Source organism: Penicillium longicatenatum (genome assembly GCF_028827895.1).
Source record: "Penicillium longicatenatum strain IBT 33135 chromosome Unknown contig_2_segment0_segment0, whole genome shotgun sequence".
Lineage (NCBI taxonomy): Eukaryota > Fungi > Ascomycota > Eurotiomycetes > Eurotiales > Aspergillaceae > Penicillium > Penicillium longicatenatum.
In genome coordinates, this window is record NW_026643120.1 from 3,453,017 (window position 1) to 3,476,578 (window position 23,562).

General features: G+C 50.3%; 10 protein-coding genes across 10 annotated transcripts; 4 read left to right on the forward strand and 6 right to left on the reverse strand.

Annotated features, from left to right (window-relative positions):
* Positions 1-40: 40 nt before the first annotated feature.
* N7484_003798 (putative MFS transporter) lies at positions 41-2,067 on the reverse strand (the record flags this gene model as incomplete). Its single annotated transcript, XM_057114218.1, has 7 exons — positions 41-111; positions 164-331; positions 383-791; positions 851-1,318; positions 1,368-1,757; positions 1,830-1,966; positions 2,022-2,067. 7 exons carry the CDS (start codon positions 2,065-2,067, stop codon positions 41-43), a joined length of 1,689 nt encoding a protein of 562 aa, XP_056974358.1.
* Positions 2,068-2,926: 859 nt separating this feature from the next.
* N7484_003799 (uncharacterized protein) lies at positions 2,927-4,341 on the reverse strand (the record flags this gene model as incomplete). Its single annotated transcript, XM_057114219.1, has 2 exons — positions 2,927-3,649; positions 3,700-4,341. 2 exons carry the CDS (start codon positions 4,339-4,341, stop codon positions 2,927-2,929), a joined length of 1,365 nt encoding a protein of 454 aa, XP_056974359.1.
* Positions 4,342-4,894: 553 nt separating this feature from the next.
* Positions 4,895-5,629, forward strand: N7484_003800 (CFEM domain-containing protein; the record flags this gene model as incomplete). The annotated part of the gene is made up of 3 exons (XM_057114220.1): positions 4,895-4,975; positions 5,047-5,176; positions 5,244-5,629. The coding sequence occupies 3 exons, from the start codon at positions 4,895-4,897 to the stop codon at positions 5,627-5,629; spliced, it is 597 nt and encodes a 198-aa protein (XP_056974360.1).
* Positions 5,630-5,834: 205 nt separating this feature from the next.
* N7484_003801 (uncharacterized protein) lies at positions 5,835-6,616 on the reverse strand (the record flags this gene model as incomplete). The annotated part of the gene is made up of 3 exons (XM_057114221.1): positions 5,835-5,906; positions 5,961-6,383; positions 6,458-6,616. Coding segments are annotated over 3 exons (654 nt in total), but the record flags the coding sequence as incomplete, so codon positions are not given.
* Positions 6,617-6,876: 260 nt separating this feature from the next.
* On the forward strand, positions 6,877-8,373 carry cdc43 (protein geranylgeranyltransferase type I subunit CDC43; the record flags this gene model as incomplete). The annotated part of the gene is made up of 4 exons (XM_057114222.1): positions 6,877-7,464; positions 7,541-7,586; positions 7,641-8,011; positions 8,065-8,373. The coding sequence occupies 4 exons, from the start codon at positions 6,877-6,879 to the stop codon at positions 8,371-8,373; spliced, it is 1,314 nt and encodes a 437-aa protein (XP_056974362.1).
* Positions 8,374-8,946: 573 nt separating this feature from the next.
* N7484_003803 (non-specific serine/threonine protein kinase) lies at positions 8,947-12,007 on the forward strand (the record flags this gene model as incomplete). Its single annotated transcript, XM_057114223.1, has 5 exons — positions 8,947-8,997; positions 9,115-9,146; positions 9,206-9,323; positions 9,383-9,530; positions 9,594-12,007. 5 exons carry the CDS (start codon positions 8,947-8,949, stop codon positions 12,005-12,007), a joined length of 2,763 nt encoding a protein of 920 aa, XP_056974363.1.
* A 584-nt stretch (positions 12,008-12,591) lies between these two features.
* Positions 12,592-14,417, reverse strand: N7484_003804 (putative l-fucose permease; the record flags this gene model as incomplete). The annotated part of the gene is made up of 7 exons (XM_057114224.1): positions 12,592-12,768; positions 12,831-13,036; positions 13,102-13,332; positions 13,403-13,747; positions 13,855-14,072; positions 14,129-14,229; positions 14,283-14,417. The coding sequence occupies 7 exons, from the start codon at positions 14,415-14,417 to the stop codon at positions 12,592-12,594; spliced, it is 1,413 nt and encodes a 470-aa protein (XP_056974364.1).
* Positions 14,418-14,998: 581 nt separating this feature from the next.
* On the reverse strand, positions 14,999-18,272 carry N7484_003805 (Sarcoplasmic/endoplasmic reticulum calcium ATPase 1; the record flags this gene model as incomplete). The annotated part of the gene is made up of 6 exons (XM_057114225.1): positions 14,999-15,107; positions 15,160-15,482; positions 15,538-15,775; positions 15,864-17,857; positions 17,944-18,101; positions 18,155-18,272. 6 exons carry the CDS (start codon positions 18,270-18,272, stop codon positions 14,999-15,001), a joined length of 2,940 nt encoding a protein of 979 aa, XP_056974365.1.
* A 2,233-nt stretch (positions 18,273-20,505) lies between these two features.
* On the forward strand, positions 20,506-21,806 carry N7484_003806 (14-3-3 adaptor artA-like protein; the record flags this gene model as incomplete). The annotated part of the gene is made up of 8 exons (XM_057114226.1): positions 20,506-20,517; positions 20,658-20,665; positions 20,729-20,775; positions 20,837-20,856; positions 20,912-20,923; positions 20,978-21,258; positions 21,319-21,406; positions 21,459-21,806. The coding sequence occupies 8 exons, from the start codon at positions 20,506-20,508 to the stop codon at positions 21,804-21,806; spliced, it is 816 nt and encodes a 271-aa protein (XP_056974366.1).
* A 393-nt stretch (positions 21,807-22,199) lies between these two features.
* N7484_003807 (alpha/beta fold hydrolase) lies at positions 22,200-23,108 on the reverse strand (the record flags this gene model as incomplete). Its single annotated transcript, XM_057114227.1, has 1 exon — positions 22,200-23,108. One exon carries the CDS (start codon positions 23,106-23,108, stop codon positions 22,200-22,202), a length of 909 nt encoding a protein of 302 aa, XP_056974367.1.
* Between the last annotated feature and the right edge of the window lie 454 nt (positions 23,109-23,562).

Sequence of the window (23,562 nt, forward strand, 5' to 3'; positions counted from 1 at the left end):
GTTGAACCCCTAAACCCAACCAGCAGACTTCGAAATCGAACTACCAGAGATGCAGCATCTCAAGGATATCATGACGGGCAAAAAATGAGCGGTTCCGCTTGCCAAACACATCTGTAAAAGGGGTCAGTCACTAATAGTTGATTGTCTGGAGGCGTGAACATACACATAGGAATACTGAGGAGGCAAATGCCCACCTGGATACTGCCGATGATAATCATAGTGTGCTTGACCCCTCCATGAGCAAACCAATTGTAGGCAAAGAAGGTCAGCACAAAGCTGAACATATTCTTGAAGACCAACAAGCAGGTGAATGCTTCCACAGCAATTTCCCCTATGATAATTAGCCAATGTTCGTCAATGACAAAAGCATCTTCCTACTCACGGTGTGCATCGACAATGTAAAGTGAAGCGGCCACTGCGCCCATGACCATGCCAATGATCAGAAATGCGAAGAATACATCCGGTAAGAGCCAGTGGTATTTTTCCACATCGGAAGCTGTCCACCCAAACCCGTACAGGCCCATGGCACTAAAAACTAACTGGAAAGCCACCAGAAGGATTCGGAACTCGGGCTCATATTTGCCTCGATTGAGTCGGATCATCGCTTTGTTTATGGAATCGGTAAGCAGACCAGCGAAGAGCAGGCCTATAATAGCTCCGATGAAGGCACCAGTGTATAGGTAGCCTGTTTTGTCTTCTGCGAACCATAATGGAGGGCCCAGAAACACGATTGCTAAAATTACACCGATGAACACGGCCCACCCAATGACGATACCTTGAGTCAAACAAGCCTTCAGACAGGTTAGTACCTCGTGGAAAGTGTATCAGAGAAAAAAACGGGAACACATACCCAGAAGATTCCAGGGTGAAAAAATAATGGAAAGGGACGGAGAAGTAGCTTGAAGAAGTTTTCGTCTGTTTTTCGTCCGTTGAATAGTCTCATTGATGTCCAAAGTGAATCTTTCTCTGGTGTCACCGTGGCGGAGACCTCTGTTCGTGTACCGTTGCCGGCCATGGTTCCTGATATGAACTCTTGAGTATCCTTATGGGAAGGATCACTAAGCGGCCAATTTGGCTCAGGGGATTCCGCCTGACTATTCTTGTGTCTGAAATCGGTGTTCAGATAGTCGGGTCTTCGAAACGCAGTCTCAGGCACAAAAAGAATCATGAAAGGCAGTGCTGCACCAAGGAAAATGGCAACAAAGTAAAACGACCATTGCCAACCAAGGGACTTGGTGATTTTGCCGACAAATACTGGAGTCAAGAAAGCCGCACCAAAAAGAGCCACATTGGATACGGCCATTCGCTTTCCTCGTTCCTTTGTGACGTTAGTCTCGGGCTATCGACTTGCTGGATATTGCACTCACGTGGACAAAGTAAAGATCACCAACACAAGCATTCACCAGCGCTTCAAATGGAGCCAACGCCACGCCTTGGAAGATTCGGGCCCATAGGAGACTCTTGTGGTTGCGCCCACTCGCACCAGCCCAGATGCAGCTGACAATCATCAAGACGTGCCCAATGATAAACAGATGGCGCTTGCCCCAGACTCGTGCAGTTGGGACAATCAAAATCCCTGCTACTCCAACACCACAGAGGTGGTAACCCGTCAGAAGGGCGGCCTGGACGAAGGTGATCGTCTCATATTCCGCAATTGTCACTGTATTCGCAGCCATGATCGAGCTCAGGGTCGTACATAACACCGTGACAAAGGACAGGATCGCAAGAATGAGGTCGCGTCTCCATAATGGCCAATTCTATGTAGTTAATCATTAGCACTCGCAAGTCAAACATCGTGAGCCATCCATAACGGAGGTATCTGAGCATACCAATGGGTCGTTGGGGTCATCGCTTGGCTGGGGTACAAGAAGCGTTGGTTCTGCAGTGGACCGGTCGTATTTCAGACTTGTGGCGCCCGGGATACGGTCGCTTGGAATCTCGTCCACCCCATAGATGTTGGAGGTGCCTATTACAACGACATCAGTCGCCGGACCAGTACATGTTAGAGAGTCGCTTCTCACCTGGAACCTGAGCCAGCTTGTGATCCTCCAGCACGCCGAGCCCCATGATTGCAGTAGGAGACGAATATGACGTGAATCGAACCCAAAAAGAAAGAAAGTCAAGAGGGGGTCAAGCTAACCTACTTCTAGCCTTTTCCAATCTCATTCGGCGAATACGACCGGCAAAGGTCCAGCACAAGCAAAAATGTGACCAACAACTTTCAATCGACATGCCAGACCCGCGACCAGACGCAAGATATAGATGATTCTGTAAGATTCAGGACTTGAGAAATTCCAACCGTTCTTCTCCGACCACCAGGCCGATCGTAGAAAATCCCAGTCCGAGACTCAACGGAATGAAGCCGCCACCTTTGCCGGTTTCAAAGTTTGGCCCCTGCGGCATCCCCGCGAGTCCAGGTGTGATTGGGATTGGTGACACAGATCTGCGAGGCTGTAATGTACTTTTACAGGCTCCACTGAACCAGGGTAAGAACGATGGTCGATGATTGGTGGTGGGGCCGAGGCATCACAGTTGCTAGTGATGATGGCTGTTTTACTTTTCTCAAAGCCTGGCATTTTCCTTTGTGTTCCCCCCACATGATGGGTCATTGGATGATTTTCGAATCCATTCCCCATTTTCTGCGCCTCATAATCTTGGTGAAACATGATCCATGAATCATTCAGCAAGAAACGAACTCGAACCCTACCCTGACTCTCCAAACAGAGCTACGGAAGAGCTACAGATACGGGGAAACGGGAAAATCCCAGGGCTGGATCCACAGTGGAGAGGCCAGTGGTCCTGAGCGTACAGCGGGTCTTGACACTAGACTCGATTTGGGGTAATGCCATCTGTGTGTTTTCTGGTATTGGAGCTCCGTCACGTCGTGTCTATACAACTAGCAGGATGTGTGCATATGCTATTTGATCTATTCCTCCCGTTCAAAGGCGATGATACTATGCTGACAGCTGCATGTACGGACCTCCGACAGCCATTCTTCTTTCGTCCAAGGCGGAGCGGTGTATTCCAATGCCAGTCCATACCGCTGGATTTGGACCCCAAGTTTATCCATGCGGTCCCAGGGGTACACATATTCCCAGTCTGAATAGGTCCCCTGTTTGAGATTAGGGTATGGACTGACAGGAGAGAACGTGATTTCGATCTTTTTCAATGGTGCCTTGCGCTTCCAAGCAGCTATTGCAAGCTGTCGAATCCATTCTTCTTCCATGTGCCCCCAATTGTTGATTAAGCTGTGGCCCATGACTCCAAACACAAGTCCAAACGTATGGAGACTTGGACCGAGTATCAGATCGGCATAGACTGGATCCCATTCAAATTCTCGGTTCCACGGGTCTGCACATATCTGGGTCCGCGATAGTCGAAGAACTTCCAGTAAGGGAAAGTTGGATGCATTGAATGAGAGCCCGTGGGGGAATCCCAAGAGATCAATGTAAATAGTCTTAAGCGTCTCTTTGTGAATGGAGAGACACATCCCAATATCATGAAGGTTCATGTCGGAGACAAAGCTTCCCGAGGTGTTGATGGTAAAATGAACAAGCTCCTTGGGCCAGTGAATAAACGCCGCTATGGCCTCAGGGTAATCTTTGCAGCCCCTTAGCTTCACGGACTTGAATGATGCAGATCGAGCTTTCTGAATGATTATTAGCATGGAATATTTCAGGGAAACGTCTCTGCACTTACCTGTGGAAGAAGCATCTCAGAGAGGGAAGATGTATCCGAAAGGCCCGCCGCAGATACCTCCAATGTCTCGAGGGAGGAGCAATTGATATATTTCACCGTTTCTGCCAAGGAGATACCTCCAGTTTCATCCCACATATCTCCTTCGATCTGCAAGTTTCGCAGCTGTCCCAGATTCTGAGTGCTTTGGATCAAAGATAATGTGTGTTCTCGGACCTCGTCCGGAGCTTTGGAGTAAAAGCCACCCGTGAGCACCAGAGATCGAAGTCTTGTGAACCAGGAGATCAAGTCATTTACAACTTGGAAATCCTCTTCATTGACCTCCCCAGAATCATCGTCGATATCGATATATAGTGAAAGGCACAGGGATCGTAAAGATGGGTTACGCAGAAGCAATCGATGAAGCTTTCTTACTTTCTCCATCGGTGGCACAGTACAACGCTCACACAGATGCGGATGAATAAATCTGATCTCTTCATATAGAAAAGGTGATACAACTCGGTGAAAACGATGGCTCACCAGAGCCAAGGACCGAATAGTGCCATAATCTCGTTTTCTGGGTCTTATTTGGGCAGTGCTATCGCTGAGCGTGGCCCAATCTAAGATACTGGCAAGTAGCTCATCTGGCAGCATGATTCCCGTCATATTTGAATAAAGGAGAAAGTTGTTTCTCAGGTCAGAAGGGAAGTTGCCCTCGAGAAGTACCTCCTCAAGTAGGGACCTTGGTGGATCGCAAGTACCATGAGGGACAAGCTGCCGCCCCACCTAGCTTAACAGGATCATCAGGGAGGATTCAACCATGAATTTCAAGTTAAAACGGGAGAAACCGCTTTCGGTCTCAATAAACAGCTCGAGTGAGTCTTCTGGGCCCCAATGTATATCGGGAGTTGGTTAATGCCACCAGGATCGGCACATTACGACCACCCACTTCAGCTCGTAATACACATACCGCAAGCGCTGGGCGTTCCCGTAAACCGTAAAGAGAGCTTGAACTATGCTAGCGCCATTAGCCATTGGCAGAGAGTGTATACCCTTGTCGTACTGCGTACGAGGTTGCTGTAGGTCCCCTGGACAACTCAAATTTCCAAGAGCTCAGGACTTTCTTTTAAAACGAAGCAACCAGCTCACTTCTCCTCCTGCAACCATCCTTCCTCCTCCCAAACCCTGCATCTGAAACGGTCCAAATCTTCAATTCACTATGAAGCTCACTCAAACTATCCTGGCTCTGGCCATTGCATCGGTGGCTAATGCCCAGCTGAGCTCTCTGCCCAAATGCGCGGTATGTATTTACTCCCCAACGCCCTTATAAGTAAACAAGATAAAATGACTCTTGCTGACAGTCGAATACAGCAAAGCTGTGCTACCAACGCGATCCCCGCTAGCTGTGGCGTCGATGTCGCTTGTATTTGTGACAACAAGAGCTTCCTAGGCGATATCGCCTGCTGCATCGCTGGCAAGTGCACTGAAGCTGAGCAAGAAGGTACGTTTCTACATCAATGGCGCACAAAGTATGGATAAACTAACCTTGGCACCCCCGCTTTCTACAGAGACTCTCAAGGCAGCCAAGGGAATCTGCTCTGCAGGCGGTGTCACCGACCTGCCTAGTACGGTCGCCTGCACCACTGGGGCATCCAGCACCACTGCTTCAGGTACCTCGACCACCAGCTCGGACAGTGCCTCTACCACTTCCACCAGCGGCACCACGACTGCAAGTGGTTCCGAGACCACCATCAGTGGCACCGCTGAGACTACCACCACGAAGTCTTCGTCTACGACCACGTCGGGCACCGAAAACACTTCCACCTCTGGCTCGGCTACTGCATCTTCCACTTCGGCAGCCGCTACCAATGGTGGTGCTGTGCTCGGACAAAACAAGGATGCTTCCTTCATGGCCGCTGCCGGAGCTGCTGCGGCCTTCGCCATCCTCATCTAGACAATGAACGTTGTCAGATAGCGGCACCACGCAATCCAGTGATCAAAAATCGAGGAAAAGCTTATTTGTGTGGATCGGCGAGAACAACCTGTCTATGACATTATCTGTTCAGACGGAATTATGTACCAAACAGGACATTTTAAGGGCGAAATCGAATCGAACCGAGCATAGTTACTCTAATAATACACTTTCTGGTTGAGAATTTTTAGCTTTCCTTCGCGTCTTCCAACAACTTGGTCATTCGCTCCTGTCGCTCCTCACGGAGGGTGACGAAGATCTGTGTCATCATGTTAGCAGAGGTCGAAATACCGTTCGACAGAGTTTATCTCACCCAGAACCAGGCCATCATCTCCATGAAACCAAAAGTAAAGACAGCACGGTTCTTCAACCGATCAAGGCCGGCGGCGGTTGATGCAGCGGTATAAGAGGATGCCACGAACGAGCCTTTGTTCGAGTAGATGAACAAGGCAATGCTAGCGTAGACGGCAACACGAGCCATGGCCACGTTGACCCAGACATTCCAATACACGGTCAGGGACTTGGCGATGTAATGAGGCAGCTTCTCGAGAGCACGGAGATCCTCGGAGGCGAGGTTGGGGTTGCGGAAGGGTCGGATATAAGGCATGGCTTCATCCAATGCATCGTGGAAGGGAAGGCTGGCCAGAAGGAAGATGTCGACCAAGGCTTCGGCGAAGAGGAAAATGGCACAAAACACGAAGGGAGAGGTTAGGGGACTTGTGGCCGGAGGGAAGTCCTGTAATTCAATTGCTTCATTAGCCAATTGATTTTTAAACGCAATCGCATGCCAGAGCTGGGGGGATTCCCTACAACTTTCAAGGTTTCTCCCATCATAAACACGATATTAGAATCAGTGATCGCCTCTGGGCTTTTGATGAGGTACCCAGCAATAACTATCATAAGCACAGCATGTGCCTGGATGAGGGTCTTCGAAGAAAGCAACACCATCTTGACGGTTGGGTGGTGGTCCTAGGGGTGTTGGAGAAGTTACAAAGTGGTCTTTCTGCGGGAAGCAAGTTGCTCCGTCTCGGACTCTAAGAAAGCATGTGGGGAAAGGCAGCTCCGCCATTCAATTCTCCCCCACCAACAGACAAATCGCAGTGCTTTCACGATTGAGAACAGCCCTCGGGGACTGTTACATGGGACGAACATCGTGAAGTAGGACGACAGAACGAAGAAAAAACGATCTCCAAAGCTGTCGTCAAGTCGTGGCCTCTGCTAGAACCACGATGGCGGCACTCTTTACCACTGAACGCCATGTGAAATATTACCTGCGCTGTCTTAAGACCTTCCTGCCGTCTGCCTATACCTCCAATGACTCAAATCGCATGCTCCTCGCCTACTTCAGTCTCTCTGGATTAGACGTGTTGGGTGTTCTACAGGCCAAAACAACCCCGGAGGAGAGACAAGCATACATCAACTGGCTTTACCATTGCCAGGTTCCCTCTGGCGGCTTTCGCGGTTTCCCAGGCACAGATTTTGGAGAAGAAAGACGGACAGCGGACAATGCAGGGTGGGATCCGGCCAACGTACCAGCCACATTCTTTGCTCTTGTGAACCTACTTATTCTGGGCGATGATCTATCCCGAGTGAGGCGAAGGGAATGCCTACAGTGGCTTCCTCAGCTACAACGTGCCGATGGAAGCTTTGGAGAGGTTCTCGGCCCCAATGCCAGAATTGAGGGCGATCGCGACCTGCGGTATTGTATGTGCGCAGCTGGTATACGGTATATGTTGCGGGGAAGTATGAGCAAGGGCGTTGAAGATGTAAATGATATCGATGTGCCCGGCTTCATGTCATTCATCCAAGCGTGCCAGGTAACCTCAATTCATGATGTTTTTGATTCTGAATAGGTCGTTTTCATTTTTTACTAACTCATGTTTTCTGAACTAGGCTTACGATGGCGGGATGGCCGAATCCCCTTTCCGTGAACCCCACAGTCGGTATCCCCAGTGTGTTTTCTCTCCCTGATCTTTCTGACAATGGCGCCTAGGTGGTCATACATATTGTGCAGTTGGATCACTAGACTTTCTGCGTCGGGCAGGCACAGACATCCAAGCGGTTCCCTTGTTGTCGCCGGGCTCGGAGAGGTTTGAGATGTTGCTTGCATGGCTGGCCTCGCGACAGACGGGTGAACTCGGCGAGGAGGAGGAAGAGGAAGATGACGAGGATGACGAAACCGAAGCAATTGTACCAGATACCCAACCGACCGAAGACTTGACAAGGTCGCTGGAAGAGAAAATCATCGCACTGCCCGGTCTCACTGCATTGACCGCCGACTCAATACCATGCGCCGGATTCAATGGACGGTGTAACAAGTTTGCAGACACCTGCTATTCGTTTTGGAACGGGGCGACACTAATGGTATGTGTCGCATCGAGGTCAGCGTGAATACCCCCTTTCTTACCATATCATAGATGCTAGATCGATACTGCGTTATAGACGATGTGCGTAACCGACGGTATCTTCTTGAAAAGGTCCAGCACCTGGTGGGCGGGTTTGGAAAATCAGTTGGAGACCATCCCGGTAAGACAGAAAACGCCCATGACATCGCAAGTGGCAAATTACCGTTGCTGACCAAATTTCTCCTAGATCTCCTCCACTCCTATTTTGGCATGGTATCATTAGCTTTCCAGGGCGAAGAGGGATTGGCGCGTATCGACCCTGCACTGGTTACAACAGAACGAGTCGTGCAGCACCTTGAGTCCCTTTCGTGGCGGTCATAGGCCCGAACGTATGATCAAAGGGGGGCAATTGCATGGCCCAATGGTGACATGGGCCAATAAGCGTCTCGCATATAGATTCGAGATGTCTATGTATGTTTTCTATACTTACCATCAAGGGTCTGGGATCAAGGGGTAATGAGAAAACATTCGGTGTCGTCACCGGATACCAACCTTGGAAGTCAGCATCAGTACATTGACAGCGCACATAATACAAACGAGAAAGTATATAAAGTAGAGAAAGTTGAACAGAACAATGAAAATGAAACGGGAACAATTTCCACTTTTTTTTCCCGGTTCAGGGGCTTGAGATCCCGCGGTATGATGGAATGAACGTTTTATTTGGAGTCGAGTCCACAGCCGAATACTCCACACCACGTTTCCCCGTTTCGAAGGAAACCTTGTATGCAACTTTCACCTTTCTCTACATCCTTCCGCCTGAAACTCCCCCCGCCGGAATCAGTACCGTTCCGCCCTTTTGGATGGCAATATTGCGCAACCCACTTCGCCCCCTACCACCCATACGCGACGCAGATCTCCGCGGCCGACGGCAACCTCGGAGATCGATTATAACACATGCCGCCCAGGACGAGAGCGGGGGTTCAAAGCCAGAAGCAGAAGGAAAAGGTACGTTCGACCTGCGGGATTCGGTCTCACGGCTCAACCGCCGCGGTCTCGTGGGTGTCCGCTGCGCAAGAACAAATGGCTAACCTCGAGACCGTTTATTCTGGTCGCGCATCATAGCAGCTTGCGAACTCTTACAATGAATTACTTGAGTACGTTCTCCTCTCGATCGAATCAGCAATCCATGATGACTGATGCGCGGCCTGTGCAGAGAGTTCTCGTCCAAGGATCTTCGGAGCGTGGGAAATTACACATTAGGGAGGTTGATTGGAAAGGGTTCCTTTGGAAAGGTCTACCTCGCGTCGCACAAGCTCACCAATGGCTCCAAGGTACGGAATACATGTGGACTAGGAATCGAGGCGTACCTCAGTGCTGACGCGTAAGGCAGGTGGTTCTCAAGTCTTCTAGTAAGGAGGACACAAATTTGGCCCGCGAGATCCATCACCATCGTCAATTTCTTCATCCCCATATCGCACGTCTCTATGAGGTCGTCGTGACGGAAAATCTGGTGTGGCTGGTTCTGGAATACTGTCAAGGTATAGTTGGATCGGAGTGGCTTTGAGCGCGAGTCAATAGGCTGACGCATATTTACTGTCTAGGTGACGAACTTTACAACTACCTCCTGCGCCACGGCCCATTGCCAGTCGACAAAGTAAAACGGATATTCACCCAGTTGGTGGGAGCAGTGGCCTACGTCCATAGCAAGTCTTGCGTGCATCGGGATCTTAAATTGGAGAATATTCTTCTGGACAAACAAGAAAACGTTAAGCTCTGCGATTTCGGGTTCACACGCGAATATGAGGGCAAGTCAAGTTATCTGCAGACCTTCTGCGGGACAATATGCTACAGTGCCCCCGAAATGCTGAAGGGAGAGAAATACGCAGGTGAAAAGGTGGACGTGTGGAGCTTGGGGATTATCCTCTATGCGCTACTTGCCGGCGAGCTACCATATGACGACGACGATGATCAGGTCACCAAGAACCGTATTCTCTCGGAGGAACCCATCTACAATGCCAAGTTCCCGGAAGATGCCAAGGCGCTCATTAACCTTCTTTTGTCGAAACGCCCATTGATTCGACCCAGCCTCGAAGAGATTCTTGCCCATCCTTTTCTCGCGGAGCATGCTCCTGAGCAACTTGCCATCCTCAAAATCCCGCAACCCTCGCCATTTACGACACCGCTCGAGAAGACGACATTACAACGGATGAAAAGTGCGGGAGTCAACATTGACGAGATCATTGAGAACGTCTTGGCACAACGATGCGATCCTTTGGCCGGATGGTGGGCGTTGCTGATCGAGAAGGAACAGCGAAAGGAACAAAAACGAGAGCGCAAGCGTCGCGAGCGAGAAGCAGAGGCCAAGAACCTTCGTCGTCTGAGCGCTGCTAGTAGCCGGTTTGAGAAGCTCTCATCGGCCTTGGTGGAGGTAGACGAGGAAGGCCAGGGCCATGCAGGCAGCCAGCTATCAGACCGTGGGCGTCGTGACAGGCGGAGCCTGCCATCTCAGCTGGCAGTGCCTGAGCTTCCTGCATTGCCTGAGCCAGTACCTGTACAGACACCTGAGCTGAAAAGTGCTCCTCCTACGCCCCTTGATAAGGATTCCATCCATTCAACTACATCGTCGCGACGACGGCCGGTTCCACCACCAAAAGATAAGAGGCGATCCCGCCCCAGTATGTTGCATGTCAGTGCCTCACAACCGGAGCTAGCCCAGCATCATGGCCTATTCCGTCGTCGAACCTCCGCAAATCGACGCCACAATCCAATAATCAGCCAGCTAGCTTCGCTGAAGCACTGGTTTGTGGAATCAGCCAAGCGAGCAAAGTCGCCGAGTGCCAAATCAGCTGGCTCGCGCAAGTTTACCGACAAATTTAGCCCAGCCAAAAATCAAGATACCGGCAAAAAGGCCACTTCATTACCTGCTTCAGTTGAGCCGGCTGAAGAAGTGGTCACCCCTACTCAGATCAAACGGATATCCAATGCTAGCAGCCTCGCCCCGAGCAGTGCTTCTTACCGTCAAAATCGTCATTCCTACCCTCGTCAGCCACGAGCCTTGAACACCGGTCATTCGAGTAATCGGAACTCACTTTCGCCATCACCAATCACTCCCCGCGGATCATATCGACGGTCATCGGCGGGACTAAGAGGTCGCAAATCAACATCGTCGTCCGTCTCCTCCATTCGCAGTATTCACCACACCCGCGCCCATTCCAAGGCTTCGTCAATTTCATCCAATAGCGTTGACACGGTTGCCACACCTACGGCCCGGATCTCCAAGTCTCCTCACTCATCGCTCAAAGTTCTGCCTACCACACCGGGAGCTTCGGCTCGTTTCCCTAGCAATATTCGATATGTGCGCGGCTCTAGCAATGCCCCTCGGGATTTCGGCGAGCATCTAGTCCCAGGACCGTCAAATTTCAATGAAGCGGCGCCTGCACCGTTACTATATTCCCCCTCATCAAGCCTGGTGTTTGCTCGGCGAAAGAGGTCTGCTTTCAAAGGTCCTATGCTTCACACATCAAATATGATGGCGCCTGGTAGTATGGTCCACTCTCCAGTTCCTGGTCAGCCTGAAGACTCCATAGAGCCAATAGTTCCCACTGGACGGCCGGCTGCTCGCAAGAGCCAGATCATTGAAGAAGAGGAAGACGACGAAGACATTGAAGAAGTTGACGAGTTTGATGGCCCCGAAGAGGAGACTGTTGAGCCAGCTGGTGTAGTTGATGAGGACGGGCCAGAGACGGAAACCGTCAAGGATTCTGATGAGCGGGCCGAGGGGACTGGATCTCCTGCATCAACCCGCAAGCCGGCTCTTGAACCTGCCGCAGAATTGGAGTCCAGTCCAATCCGACCTCCACGCTCATCTTCTTTGCGCTCACCACCGCCCGAAACTGCCACGGCCATTGCTGCAGAGACTGCCAGTATTGATCTCCCGCAAGATAATGCTGCGATCATCGAGAATGCCGGTGCCGCTGGTGACGCGACTTCTACGCACGTCGTTTCACCTCAATGACACTTTCATCTTCTGGATGGTGTTTCCATGTTCATCCCTACGACCTCGTTGCTTTACCTCCTGTTAGACCATAGACTTGTTTTGTGATTCCTTTTATACCCCTCATGTTTGCCATCTCATACATCACATGTCTTCACTTTGCTTGCATTTCCTAATTTCTATCTGATTCGGGCATCTCACCATTGGTCAGCGTGTTAGTTGCATCCTTGATGTTAAACCCATTTACCCCCTCTCTCTCTCTCTCGCTGTGTCTCTCCTTCTCATTTCCTTCGTCTTGGTCTGATACTCTGCTTTACGAAGCGCCTTACTCTTTAAAGAATTTCCTATGATTTTCATTCCCCTACTCTGACTCTCTGTCCCGAGATACCTTTCATCTTCCTTCTTTCCCCCATAGACTATTGGTTCGAATTTCGACACAGGCGCCTGCATAATGACAAAATCCTGTCCCAGCATCGCAGAATTGCAAAATCAAAAGCGGATTATATTCATTTTTTATTGATCTCTCGCAAAAACATTATCTTGTCGTCAGTGTATACATGTAACTCAACAGCTACGAATTTACTCATAAGCCACTATGCTGTAAATCAAGAATAAGCAGCCGTCTTTTCCACTTTCTGAGTCTCCGTTCCGACAGCTGTTTCTTCATCCTTGCTATTCTCAACCTGAAGTCCAACGGTGCTTTCTCCAACCTTATCAACTGTATCCCGGTAAGAAGGAGCAAAGTTGACGGTAACGGCATAGGTCCAAGCAACTACCATAAACTGTTTCCATCATTAGCAATACATCCATCGAGAAGGGAATTGCAAAATCATCCACAGCATACCATTGTAGGAACGATCATCGCGAATCCCGTGTCATTGCGCATATCAGCAACATGTCCCAGGATAGGAGGAATGACGGCACCACCGCAGACACCACCCACAATAAACCCGGAACCGCGTTTATAGTGACGCCCAAGGCCGCGGATCCCCAGAGCGACGATAGTAGGGAAGCAAACGGATTCAAAGAAGAGTGTCATAAAAAGCATCGCTAATATCGGTCACGTCAGTTTCAAACTCTCACCCAAGCCATACAACCAACAGGGAAGAGCATACCAATACCACGTTGATCTCTCTGCGTCACAGAGGCAGCAAGGAACGCTACACAACAAGAAAGATAAACCAAAAAGATATAGCGAGCCTTGGTATACTTCATCAACCCGGAACCTAGAAAACGGCCTACAGCGAAAGCTCCCTGTGCACCCGCGAGTAATTTTGCTCCCTTAGCACTATCGGTGCCAGGCCATGTATCGACAGCGTAGTTAATAAAGTAGCCCGCAATGGCGACTAGATAGAGCTATTAGTACAAAACAGAATCTCGTCAAAAAGAACAGACCATAGAGACAAGAGAACATACCCTGAGCACCGGTATAAGTGAATTGCGCCAATGTAGCATGAAACAACTTCCACTGCTTCCAGAAGGGCTTGTCCTGTTCATCAATATGCGTCGTCGACACCTGGAATGCCATATCCTCATCCGTCACCTCCGGGATATCAGAAAGGAAGAAAACACCCGCAAGACAGAAGACGAAGATACCGATAGCGAGGTAGACCCACTGCACACGCTGCAAGGCAGCAACGTCATCGGCTGTCTCCGTGAAAAATGCATAAGAGCCCAGTACAGGACCGACAACGGTTCCGATTGCATTGAAAGCTTGTGCGAAATTGATTCGGATTTCGGAGTAACGGGGTGGACCGCATACTAGAAGGAACCCAAGAATTAGTCGAGGAATACATAGTTCTTGGTCCATACATTCAAAAGAGAGAAAGGACGTGTATAGCTACGTAGATAGGGACTTGAAGACCTACCCGTCAGATACGGATTTGCAGCGGTTTCGAGCGATCCCAACCCAGACCCAATCACAAAAGTCGCACCACAGAATCCACCAAATGATTGATGAAGACCTGCAGGCCACATACACAGTGCTCCAATGCCATAAAGTACCAAACCAAAGATGAAAACGGTCTTATAGCCGAAGTGACGCAGAATCCAATTTGCGTACCCAAGGGAGGCGAGTGGATAGGCACTAGACTAGATCAGCCGACTGATGGTATACGAGTCACATAACAGGGCGAAACGAACCCGAAATAAGCGGCTTGAAGACCAGCCGAGCGACCTCGGTCGATATGTAGAGTGTTTTGGAAATGTTTGTTCAATGTGTCCAGGAGTCCGTATGCAAAGCCCTAGTACCATTCAGCTTCATCTCCCGTGAAGTATATTACCAGCTGAGACATACCCATAGAAAGAATAGGATAGTAACGAGACTCAGAGGCCAGAGACTCTGGCGCAGAGTCAACGTTGCAGCGGAAGTTTGTTGCCGATTATCGACGCGAAGACCAGACCGTTTCTTAATGAACTCCTTGAACCCCATTTTTGCTATTCATATGCGGAACGGGGTATAGAGATCCAATCCAAAGTGTAGGGGAAAGCAATCTTGGAGGCGGAAAAAGACGCCTGGAAGGAAGAAAGAAAAAAATAGGAAGAATGCAGGTATTCCAACCCTCGAACCACCGAATAATTCGCGCAATCAATTGCAGGGTCGCACCAGAATGTCACCCCCAGGACCTTGGAAACTCCGCATCGTTGATCTGGGGTACATCGTCGATCTCTACCCGTATGGTGCTCTATCCCGCTCGCGACTCCATGCCAAGGGTCCGGCGAACTCTTTCTGGGGCCGCGTGCACTAAACATGGGGTAAGGCGTGCGGAGTACATCATGTTGCATGGGGAGTTTAGGCTATTTGCGAGGCAGGTGGAGAGAGGATTGTCAAATTACGATCAACGATTTCATTGGCCCTTTCATCTATCTATAAATGGCATGATATATGAGGTCTAGGCGGCCGGAACTTGCATCTGTCCCAGAGCGCATCTGTCTCTCTATTCAAAGCAAAAACTAGCCTCTGTGTCTTTCTATACGCCACATCATCGGATCGTCTCGTCATTTATCTATTGCTTATGCGCGCTTAGGCTTGCCAGCAGTGCCATTCTGGGTAATTGCGGCATCGGTGACATGTGATGTGTCAAGGCGGCGCTCCACGAACTTAAGGATCTCGTCGATCGCACTGGCCACAGGTTAGGAATTGAACACCAAGGAGAATGACGGAACAAACTTACATCACAGGAGCACTGATCACCAAGACGGCCTGCCATTCAGTCCAGTTCAGAGGGATGATAGCGAACAAGGTCTGGAGGAAGGGAATGTAGAGAATAGCAAAGTGAAGGGTCATCGAGAGGGTGATGGCGTACACCAGCATCGGGTTGTTGTGCAGGAAGAAGGTGAAGAGAGATTCGCTGGATGACAGGGCATTCATCGCGTTCAGCATCTCAATGACCACAAGGATGGAAAGGGACACGGTTGACGCGGATTTGGCCATATCATTACTGAACATCTCACAGCCAATCTCGGGGAACTGCGAAGAGCAACGGTGGAAGTGAGACTAGATATCCGTTAGTACACGATCAAGACCCAGACAAATCACAAAGAAGACTTACCAGCTGGAAGTATGTGATCTGAGGGCCTTCGGGGTTGTACATGAACCACCAAACATAACCGAACACTGTAGCAGCGCCCACGTAGGTACCAATAACCATGTAGCGGAACAAGAGCCAGCCACCAACAAGCGGCTCATCACGGCGACGGGGACGGCGTTTCATGACATCGTGGTCGGGGGGGGTTGAAGGAGAGAGCAGTAGCAGGGAGACCGTCGGTGACAAGATTGACCCATAGGAGCTGGACGGGTACCAGGGCCTCGGGCATACCCAGGGCGGCAGTAAGGAAAATAGAGACGACCTCACCGATGTTAGATGAGATGAGGTACCGAATGAACTGCTGGGTGTTGCTGTAGATTGATCGACCTTCCTCAACGGCGACGGTGATCGTGGCGAAGTTGTCGTCGGCGAGAACCATGTCGGCAGCAAGCTTGGCCACATCAGTACCAGTACCCATGGCGACACCAATATCGGACTTCTTGAGAGCGGGAGCGTCGTTGACACCGTCACCAGTCATGGCAACCACATGGTTCATGGACTGAAGCAGATCAACCAACTTGGACTTGTGAGTGGGCTCGGTGCGGGAGAACAGGGATGCGGTCTCAACCGCCTTCATCTTCTCACTCTCGCTGAGGTTATCGAATTCGCGGCCCGTGAAGCTCTTGCCGGTGAGATCCTCGTTGGCTCCGAAAATGCCAATTTGGCGACAGATGGACTCGGCGGTGTTGGGGCTATCACCGGTGATGACAATGACACGAATACCAGCATCCTTGCATTTCTTGATGGACGCCGCAACTTCGGGGCGCGGGGGGTCCAACATGCCAATAAGACCAATAAGAGTCATGTTCTGCTCAAGCTTGGCGTAGTCCTCGGTAGAGGTTGCATTCTTCAAGAGTTTGTTGCCTGACACATCGCTCACACTCGCGACAGCCATAACGCGGAGACCTTGGTTACCGTATTCAACCACCTGCTCAGAAAGCAGCTGGGCGTGCTTCTTGGAAAGAGGGACCTGGGATCCTTCAGAGCCTTGCAAAATATGAGAGCAGCGTTCCAGAATTGACTCAGGGGCACCCTTGACCAGAAGCTTCTGCTCCTTGCCTTTGCCAACAAGAACCGACATGCTCTTACGGTCACGGGAGAACTCGTAAGTGGCCTGGAGGGGAAGACGGGATTCGTAGTGCGAGCTTGCGAGATGCAGTCTCTCAGAAGCTGGAAGGCGGAAAAGGTCCTGGTTCGTGGCGGCGTCGCTGGTACCGATCTTCTCAGTCAAGGCGCGGAGGGCTGCCTCAGTCGGTTCACCAATGTTTGAGAAGGCACGGGTCTTAGGATCATAGGACAATGTAGCGGCGTTACAAAGAGCGGTAACCTCGGTGAGCTGCCGAATAGTAGACGAGGTCACGGCCAGGTTCTCAGCGACCTTACCATTGCAGGACAGCTTGCCCTCCGGTGCAAAAGTGGTACCTTCCACATCAATCTCCTCGACGCCATTGCCGGAGCTAGCCAGGTAAACAATCTTCTCCACGCTCATCTGGTTAGTGGTCAAAGTTCCTGTCTTATCAGAGCAAATCACGCTGCAACTACCCAGGGTTTCCACCGAGGGCAGAGACCGGACAACTGCGTTCTTCTGGGCCATCTTGCGAGTTCCGAGAGCCAAGCAAGTGGTGATGACCACAGCGAGCCCTTCAGGAATAGCTGCCACACCGAGAGAGACCGCAATCTTCAGGTAGTAGATTGCACCTTTGGTCCAAGATCCACCGAAGGAGGGGTCGTTGAAGTGTTCAATGTTGATGAGCCAAACCAGGACGCAAATGACCGTAATCACCTTAGCAAGCATGTCACCAAAGTCATTCAGCTTCTGCTTCAACGGTGTTGGCTCTGAGATCTGGGAAGTAATGCTATCGTGGATGTCACCGATGGCAGTTGATCCGCCGGTCAAGACAACCAGAGCAGTAGCGTGGCCATTGACGACAGTAGTACCCGAGAAAAGCATGTTGACCTGTTCCTGTTTAACAGCCTGACGATCCTTGACTGCATCGGTCTCCTTGGCGACACTCTCACTCTCGCCGGTCAAGATAGCCTGATCAACCCGGAAGCTGTTGCTGTGAATAGAGAGCAGGCGGCAGTCGGCGGGGACACGATCACCAACGGCAATGTGGATCACATCACCGGGGACCAGATCCTCAGCCTTGACACGCTGGGTTTTTCCACCACGCACGACCTTGGCCTCGTTGGCCGAATATTCCTGGAGGGCCGCAATTGCCTTCTCGGCGCTGCTTTCCTGGGTTACACCCACCACCGCATTAAGGATCAGAATAGTAAGAATCTGTCAGGACAAGGAACCAATCAGCAAATGAACAGTCAATGGACCAACTATCGAGGAAGGAGTCCGTTAAGAGTGAAGGTACGCACCACAGCCGGGTCAACAAAGGCAGTCCAGTCGTCGCTTTCTTCAAACAGGGCCAAAACAAAGGAAACGGCAGCGGATCCCAGGAGAATGAGGACCAACTGGTCCTTGAATTGTTCTAAAATCAATTCCCAAAGAGGGGTTGGGGGGTCTTCAGCTAGGGCTAGAGGCTTGTTAGTTTCTCACAACGTAAAGTCAAGAAAGCGAGTCACTGACCATTAGGACCATACTTCATTCTAGACTTCAGCACGGCATCTTGCGACAGGCCTGAGTTTTCCGAGACATTGAAGTGGTCCAGCGCCTCTGCTGGGGTGTTCAGAAAGGAGTTCTCCATTACGAGCGACTCGTTCTGAATCACAGATGGGATCCAGGGAGCACTGGGGCAGAAATGCGGAGATTCTGGGGAACGACACAAATAAGGAAAAAGGAAAGGAAGGTGTTAAACGCAATACATGGATGTCGGGTAGCCAGTCAAAGTCGAAGAATTGGCAGACGCCCAGGATATGCAGGGAAATAAGTAATCCGCACTGGGGCCGTGTTCTCAAAAGCGCGACGTAAAAGTGGAGGCGGCGGAGCAACAACGTGTTCTCATCCAGTTGATTCCATTTCCGAATCGGGGTGCTGAATCAGCAACAGGGCTGAACCTGATACTCCGCTACCTCCGTACCTTCCGGTCTTTGTTCTCCACTATCGCTCGGTTGATACTTCAAACCAGATCATTTGGTCTGACAGGTTCATCTCTTCCCTATCTATTTAGCTCCGTACGTTATTCCGACTCGATTTTACGATTCTACCTCATCCTCCCTGATCAGGGACCTCCGGTATGGCTTCCGAGAGCTGCGTAGAATTATGGGGCGTTTGCTAGGCTGCATCGTTCCCATACCTATCGGATATCGCTGGTGGAGCTCCTGCTTCCCTTTTAGTAGCAGATTGACCCTACCAGACACCGAATCCTGCAAAAGGCAGTGGACCTAGCCCTATGAACCTAGTGGATTCGTCCGGAGACTGGGAAACCGATATGCTTCTTGACTGGCCCTCCGACCCTGACGGTGGTGCTTTGGCCATTGCCTTACGCAAGTCATCTTGGCTCCTATCCTGACGCTCAGCCCATCTTCCGGCCCATACGGTGTCCGCAATTAGCATGGTCACCACTGCGTCATGGCGCTAATTTGGCAGGGGTCCTGCGGATAATCAGCCTACAAGGGGTGAATCTTCTGTCAGGTGGTAACCCATATACACATACGATTTGTTCCTTACTTGTAGGGCTGAATCTAGCTCATCCACAGTTGCATCATGGGCCGAACCTTGGAAGCGATTTCATTTGCTATTGGGCCTGTACTAGCGACGATTTGGACCCGGCCACTTGGTCAATATACAGCGACGAGTGAAAATGCTATAGAAGTCGGTCTGTGTAATGGGATAGGCGTAAGCATATTTCCCATTGATCATTGATGAGTCGGTGCAATGCAGTCCAGTAAACAGTGGACACCGCCATTGATCACCCTTGGGCTCAAAGCCCTAGATAGGAAAAGAGCAGCCCCAACTCTGAGGCAACAAAAGTCGATACATGTGCAGCACTTCTCTAATTATGATCGGCTTTCTGAAACACAAAATAGCTCCTGATCCATGGACCCAAAACAATCAATTAGTCCAGATGTTTCGACGGCCGACTGGGTGATAGATGTGGCATAGCCGGTACGGTGATTGTTAGAGACCCAGGTAGCAACTATACAGAAGAGCCAATGGGATCCATGAAAAATATAATTAACACAACCCAAATCAAGATACTAAATAGGATATATGGAATAAGATTCATTGACAACCATCTGTGACATTATGTGGAGCCTTCCGAGCAGACAGATCTGGATGTCGCCTTGGGATCACTACATCATAGTTGGTTTCTTAATGCTGGAAGATTCTATGCGTTGCATCATCGTCATATGTAGACCTACACAATCATCCCACAAACTGTTTTCGCCTCAACATCATGAAGGCCTCTCCTAGGCCGAAAAACAAAAAAAGGAGTAAGGGAGAAAAAAGGAGACACACTAATAGTTACTATGGCCAGAAGAATCTAAAGGGTCCACAGCGCTTTCAACTGATCTTCCGTGTGACAGTACGCAAGTTCCTGGTACCATCGATACAGCGTTGATGATGTGCAACACACACCTTAAATTAGTTCCCTGAGGTACTAATTGCAGATATTGTGGATCTAGCAAGATCTTAAAATCTCCGAAAAATAAAAACAAAAATCTATGGACTCCCCAGGGCAAATCATGGCAAAGGCCAGTATATTTAGTAATGCGAATACTGGGTAGTAACCAGAGTACCCGGGTACATGGCGGCAATAGGGATCACACAGCGGGAGACCAGGTACCCGATACAGTGTAATTGTGTATTGTTATGATTCTCCCCCAACTCCCATCTCTCCCTCTCACTCTTCCCACCCCCACTTGGTCCTCCTCACCTTCTCCTTCTGCATCTCCGCTTCCATCCTCTCCAGTTTTTTTTTTTTTTTGCCTTGATCCTCAAATATTCCCCCAAGTCAACTCTATCCACATTTAACCATGGGTTCTGAGGTATGTTCCATTCTGTCCACCTCCCCACAACTTAACCCCTCCATGAGTTGTCACCGCCATCGCAATCCCACGCACGACCACTTTCCTGTGATTGTTGATTTTGTGGAATATCGGCTAACACGCGTTTTTCCATCATGCAGCGTGAGAAGTAAGCATGGCAACATCCGAAACACCACTCTCCCTATCTGCCTGATACTCACCCCCTCATCAGCAAGACATTCCTCGCGCGGCTCTGCGAGCAGGCCGAGCGCTACGATGGTAAGATTGCCCCCGTGTAAAACATGGAGTCTTGGGGCTGACAGATATCGATCACATGCAGAAATGGTCACCTACATGAAGGTTTGTCACGTCTCTTTAAATCTTTGTTATGGTCTAGGCTAACCGTCTCTTACAGGAAGTTGCCAACGTATGACAAGCCCCCCAGGTCGCATTTGGGTGGTAGACACTGACCATATCTTAGATCGGCGGTGAGCTTACTGTCGATGAGCGTAACCTTCTCTCAGTCGCCTACAAGAACGTTGTTGGCACTCGCCGTGCCTCGTGGCGCATTATTTCCTCTATCGAGCAGAAGGAGGAGTCCAAGCGTTCTGAATCCAATGACCACGTTAACACCATCCATGAGTACCGCGCCAAGATTGAGCTTGAGTTGGAGAAGGTCTGCGAAGACGTCCTCAATGTCCTTGATGAGGCCCTGATCCCCAAGGCTGAGACTGGCGAGTCCAAAGTCTTCTACTACAAGATGTGCGTGTCGCCTGTAAACTGCGGTGTGGAGAGGTGCAGATAGCTAATTTCTGATAACAGGAAGGGTGACTACCACCGCTATCTCGCTGAGTTCGCCTCTGGGGAGAAGCGCAAGGTTGCTGCCACTGCTGCCCACGAGGCCTACAAGGTATGTCAATTTGGTCTGCGTTGTGATGTTTCACCGGCTGACTCCTCAATAGAACGCGACCGATGTTGCCCAGACCGACCTCACCCCCACCCACCCCATCCGCCTTGGTCTCGCCTTGAATTTCTCTGTATTCTACTACGAGATCCTTAACTCCCCTGATCGTGCATGCCACCTCGCCAAGCAGGCCTTCGACGATGCTATTGCCGAGCTCGACTCTCTCTCCGAGGAGAGCTACCGCGACAGCACTTTGATCATGCAACTTCTGCGCGACAATTTGACCCTCTGGACTTCTTCTGATAACATTGAGAGTGAGGCCCCTAAGGAGGAGGACAAGCCTGAGGAGGCTCCTGCCGCCGAGGAGCAGGCCGAGGAGGCTAAGCCTGCCGAGACTGAAGAGTAAAGGGTTGCAGCCGATATTGTCAAGGGAGGCGTTCGCATTTCTTCCTGGAACGTGGTTAGCAAGTTGCTTTTGTTTTCACCGCAGCGTGGCTGGGTTGGGACCGGCACTTAACCCCCTTGCACGTGTTCGTGACCGTGTGGGTCGGCCGGCGGAGTTGATATTCGGTTTGACGCGAGCGAAGAAAAGGGGCTGAGTGGAATTTCTCTCTCTTTTACTGTCTCTATTCCCACTCCAGCACGATTCAATGTGTTTATTTTCCAATTCATCCTCTTTGAATTTCCAACTCCCCCTTCTACTGTACTGGCGTACGCCGTAGACAAGCGCCTGGATCCTGGGCCATTGTAAAATCATGCTCAGTACACAAGAAAGTGTCATCAATAAATGCAGGCTTCTCTATACCTCTGTTCTATGGACGATCTTGAGATGCATGGCGTCCCAAACCTGTGTCCGCAGCATTACATCCGCATGGGTTGCGCCAGGGACATCTACAATCTCAGTCTTCACCTTCATCTCTTCCGACACCCTCCGCGCACTTTCCAGTCCAAAAAAGACATCGTTATCCGTGGTGAACCACGTCATACCAATCGGACAATCTCGGTACAAGTCCGTCAAGACTTCCCTCGTAATCCCTTCAATACGCTCATATCCCAGACTGTAATCAAGGTCTACCCTCTCTTCTCGAATACGTTCACGTTCAACATCCTTCTGCTCAAGCGCCGACTTCTTTCTTTCACCCGAGATCACAAAATCCCCGTCTTGACCATCCGCATTCTTCGTCATCAAACTCAGAACCATATCCGCCAACCATTTCGGAGCCGATCCCGAGTCCAGCTTCGTGATAGCCTTGAACAGAAAGACAGGCATCGTACACATAGACTTCATGATCCTTGAATCGGTATAAGCAGCGGGAATATGGGTACAAATCGGAAAGACGTGATCCACTCTCTGTGGGGCATACCGAGCCAGATCAAGCATCTGATAAGCACCCGCCGAGTGCGCCGCAATGCTGAAATGGTCGATGCCGAGCGTATTCAGGAGTTCTAGAGTGATGGTGCTTAGATCGGTGAGGAGCGCCGGACCCGTACGGGCGGCATCTTTGCCTTGGACCCACCGATCAATGCAGATGAGGGATAGGTCTGGGTGGGATTCTAGAAATGGTTCGAATAGGCCGATTAGAAGTGAGCCACCACCTGCACCATAGCAGTAGACTAGGGTGTGTGGAGCGCCTTGGTTCAGGTGGACATAGGAGACTGTTCGGGTTGCATTTGTTGAGTTAAATGTTGTGACTGTCATTGGGGACATGATGGTCAAATGTGAGCGTACAACGGCTTGAGACTTATTGTCTGATGGCCCGTTGAGATCCAATGGCCCCCATGGGCCTGCACGTGGCCTAGTCTGGCTTTAGTGCAAGCCTGCTCCATCTTATCTTGCAAATGCGTGGTGGCTTGCAAGATTCTGAGGTTCACATTGCTTGATTCAGTAAATGGGATTAAGTAAAGCTTACCTAGGTATCTGTATCCCATGTGACTACCAAAATGCGCTTGTACATTTCGTGGGCTGTAGTGATAATTCTTTTGAGCAAGGCGCGATTCCCGATCATAACCGCTCCCTGATTTGACTCTCCCTGCTCCCTTCGCCGTCTTTTACTCTCCAAATCGTAGACAGGAGTCTCTAAGAATAACAAGCTCTTTTTGTTCTCTATTCTTCCAAGATCCTATATCGGCATAATGATCATGAAATCTATCACACTTCAACG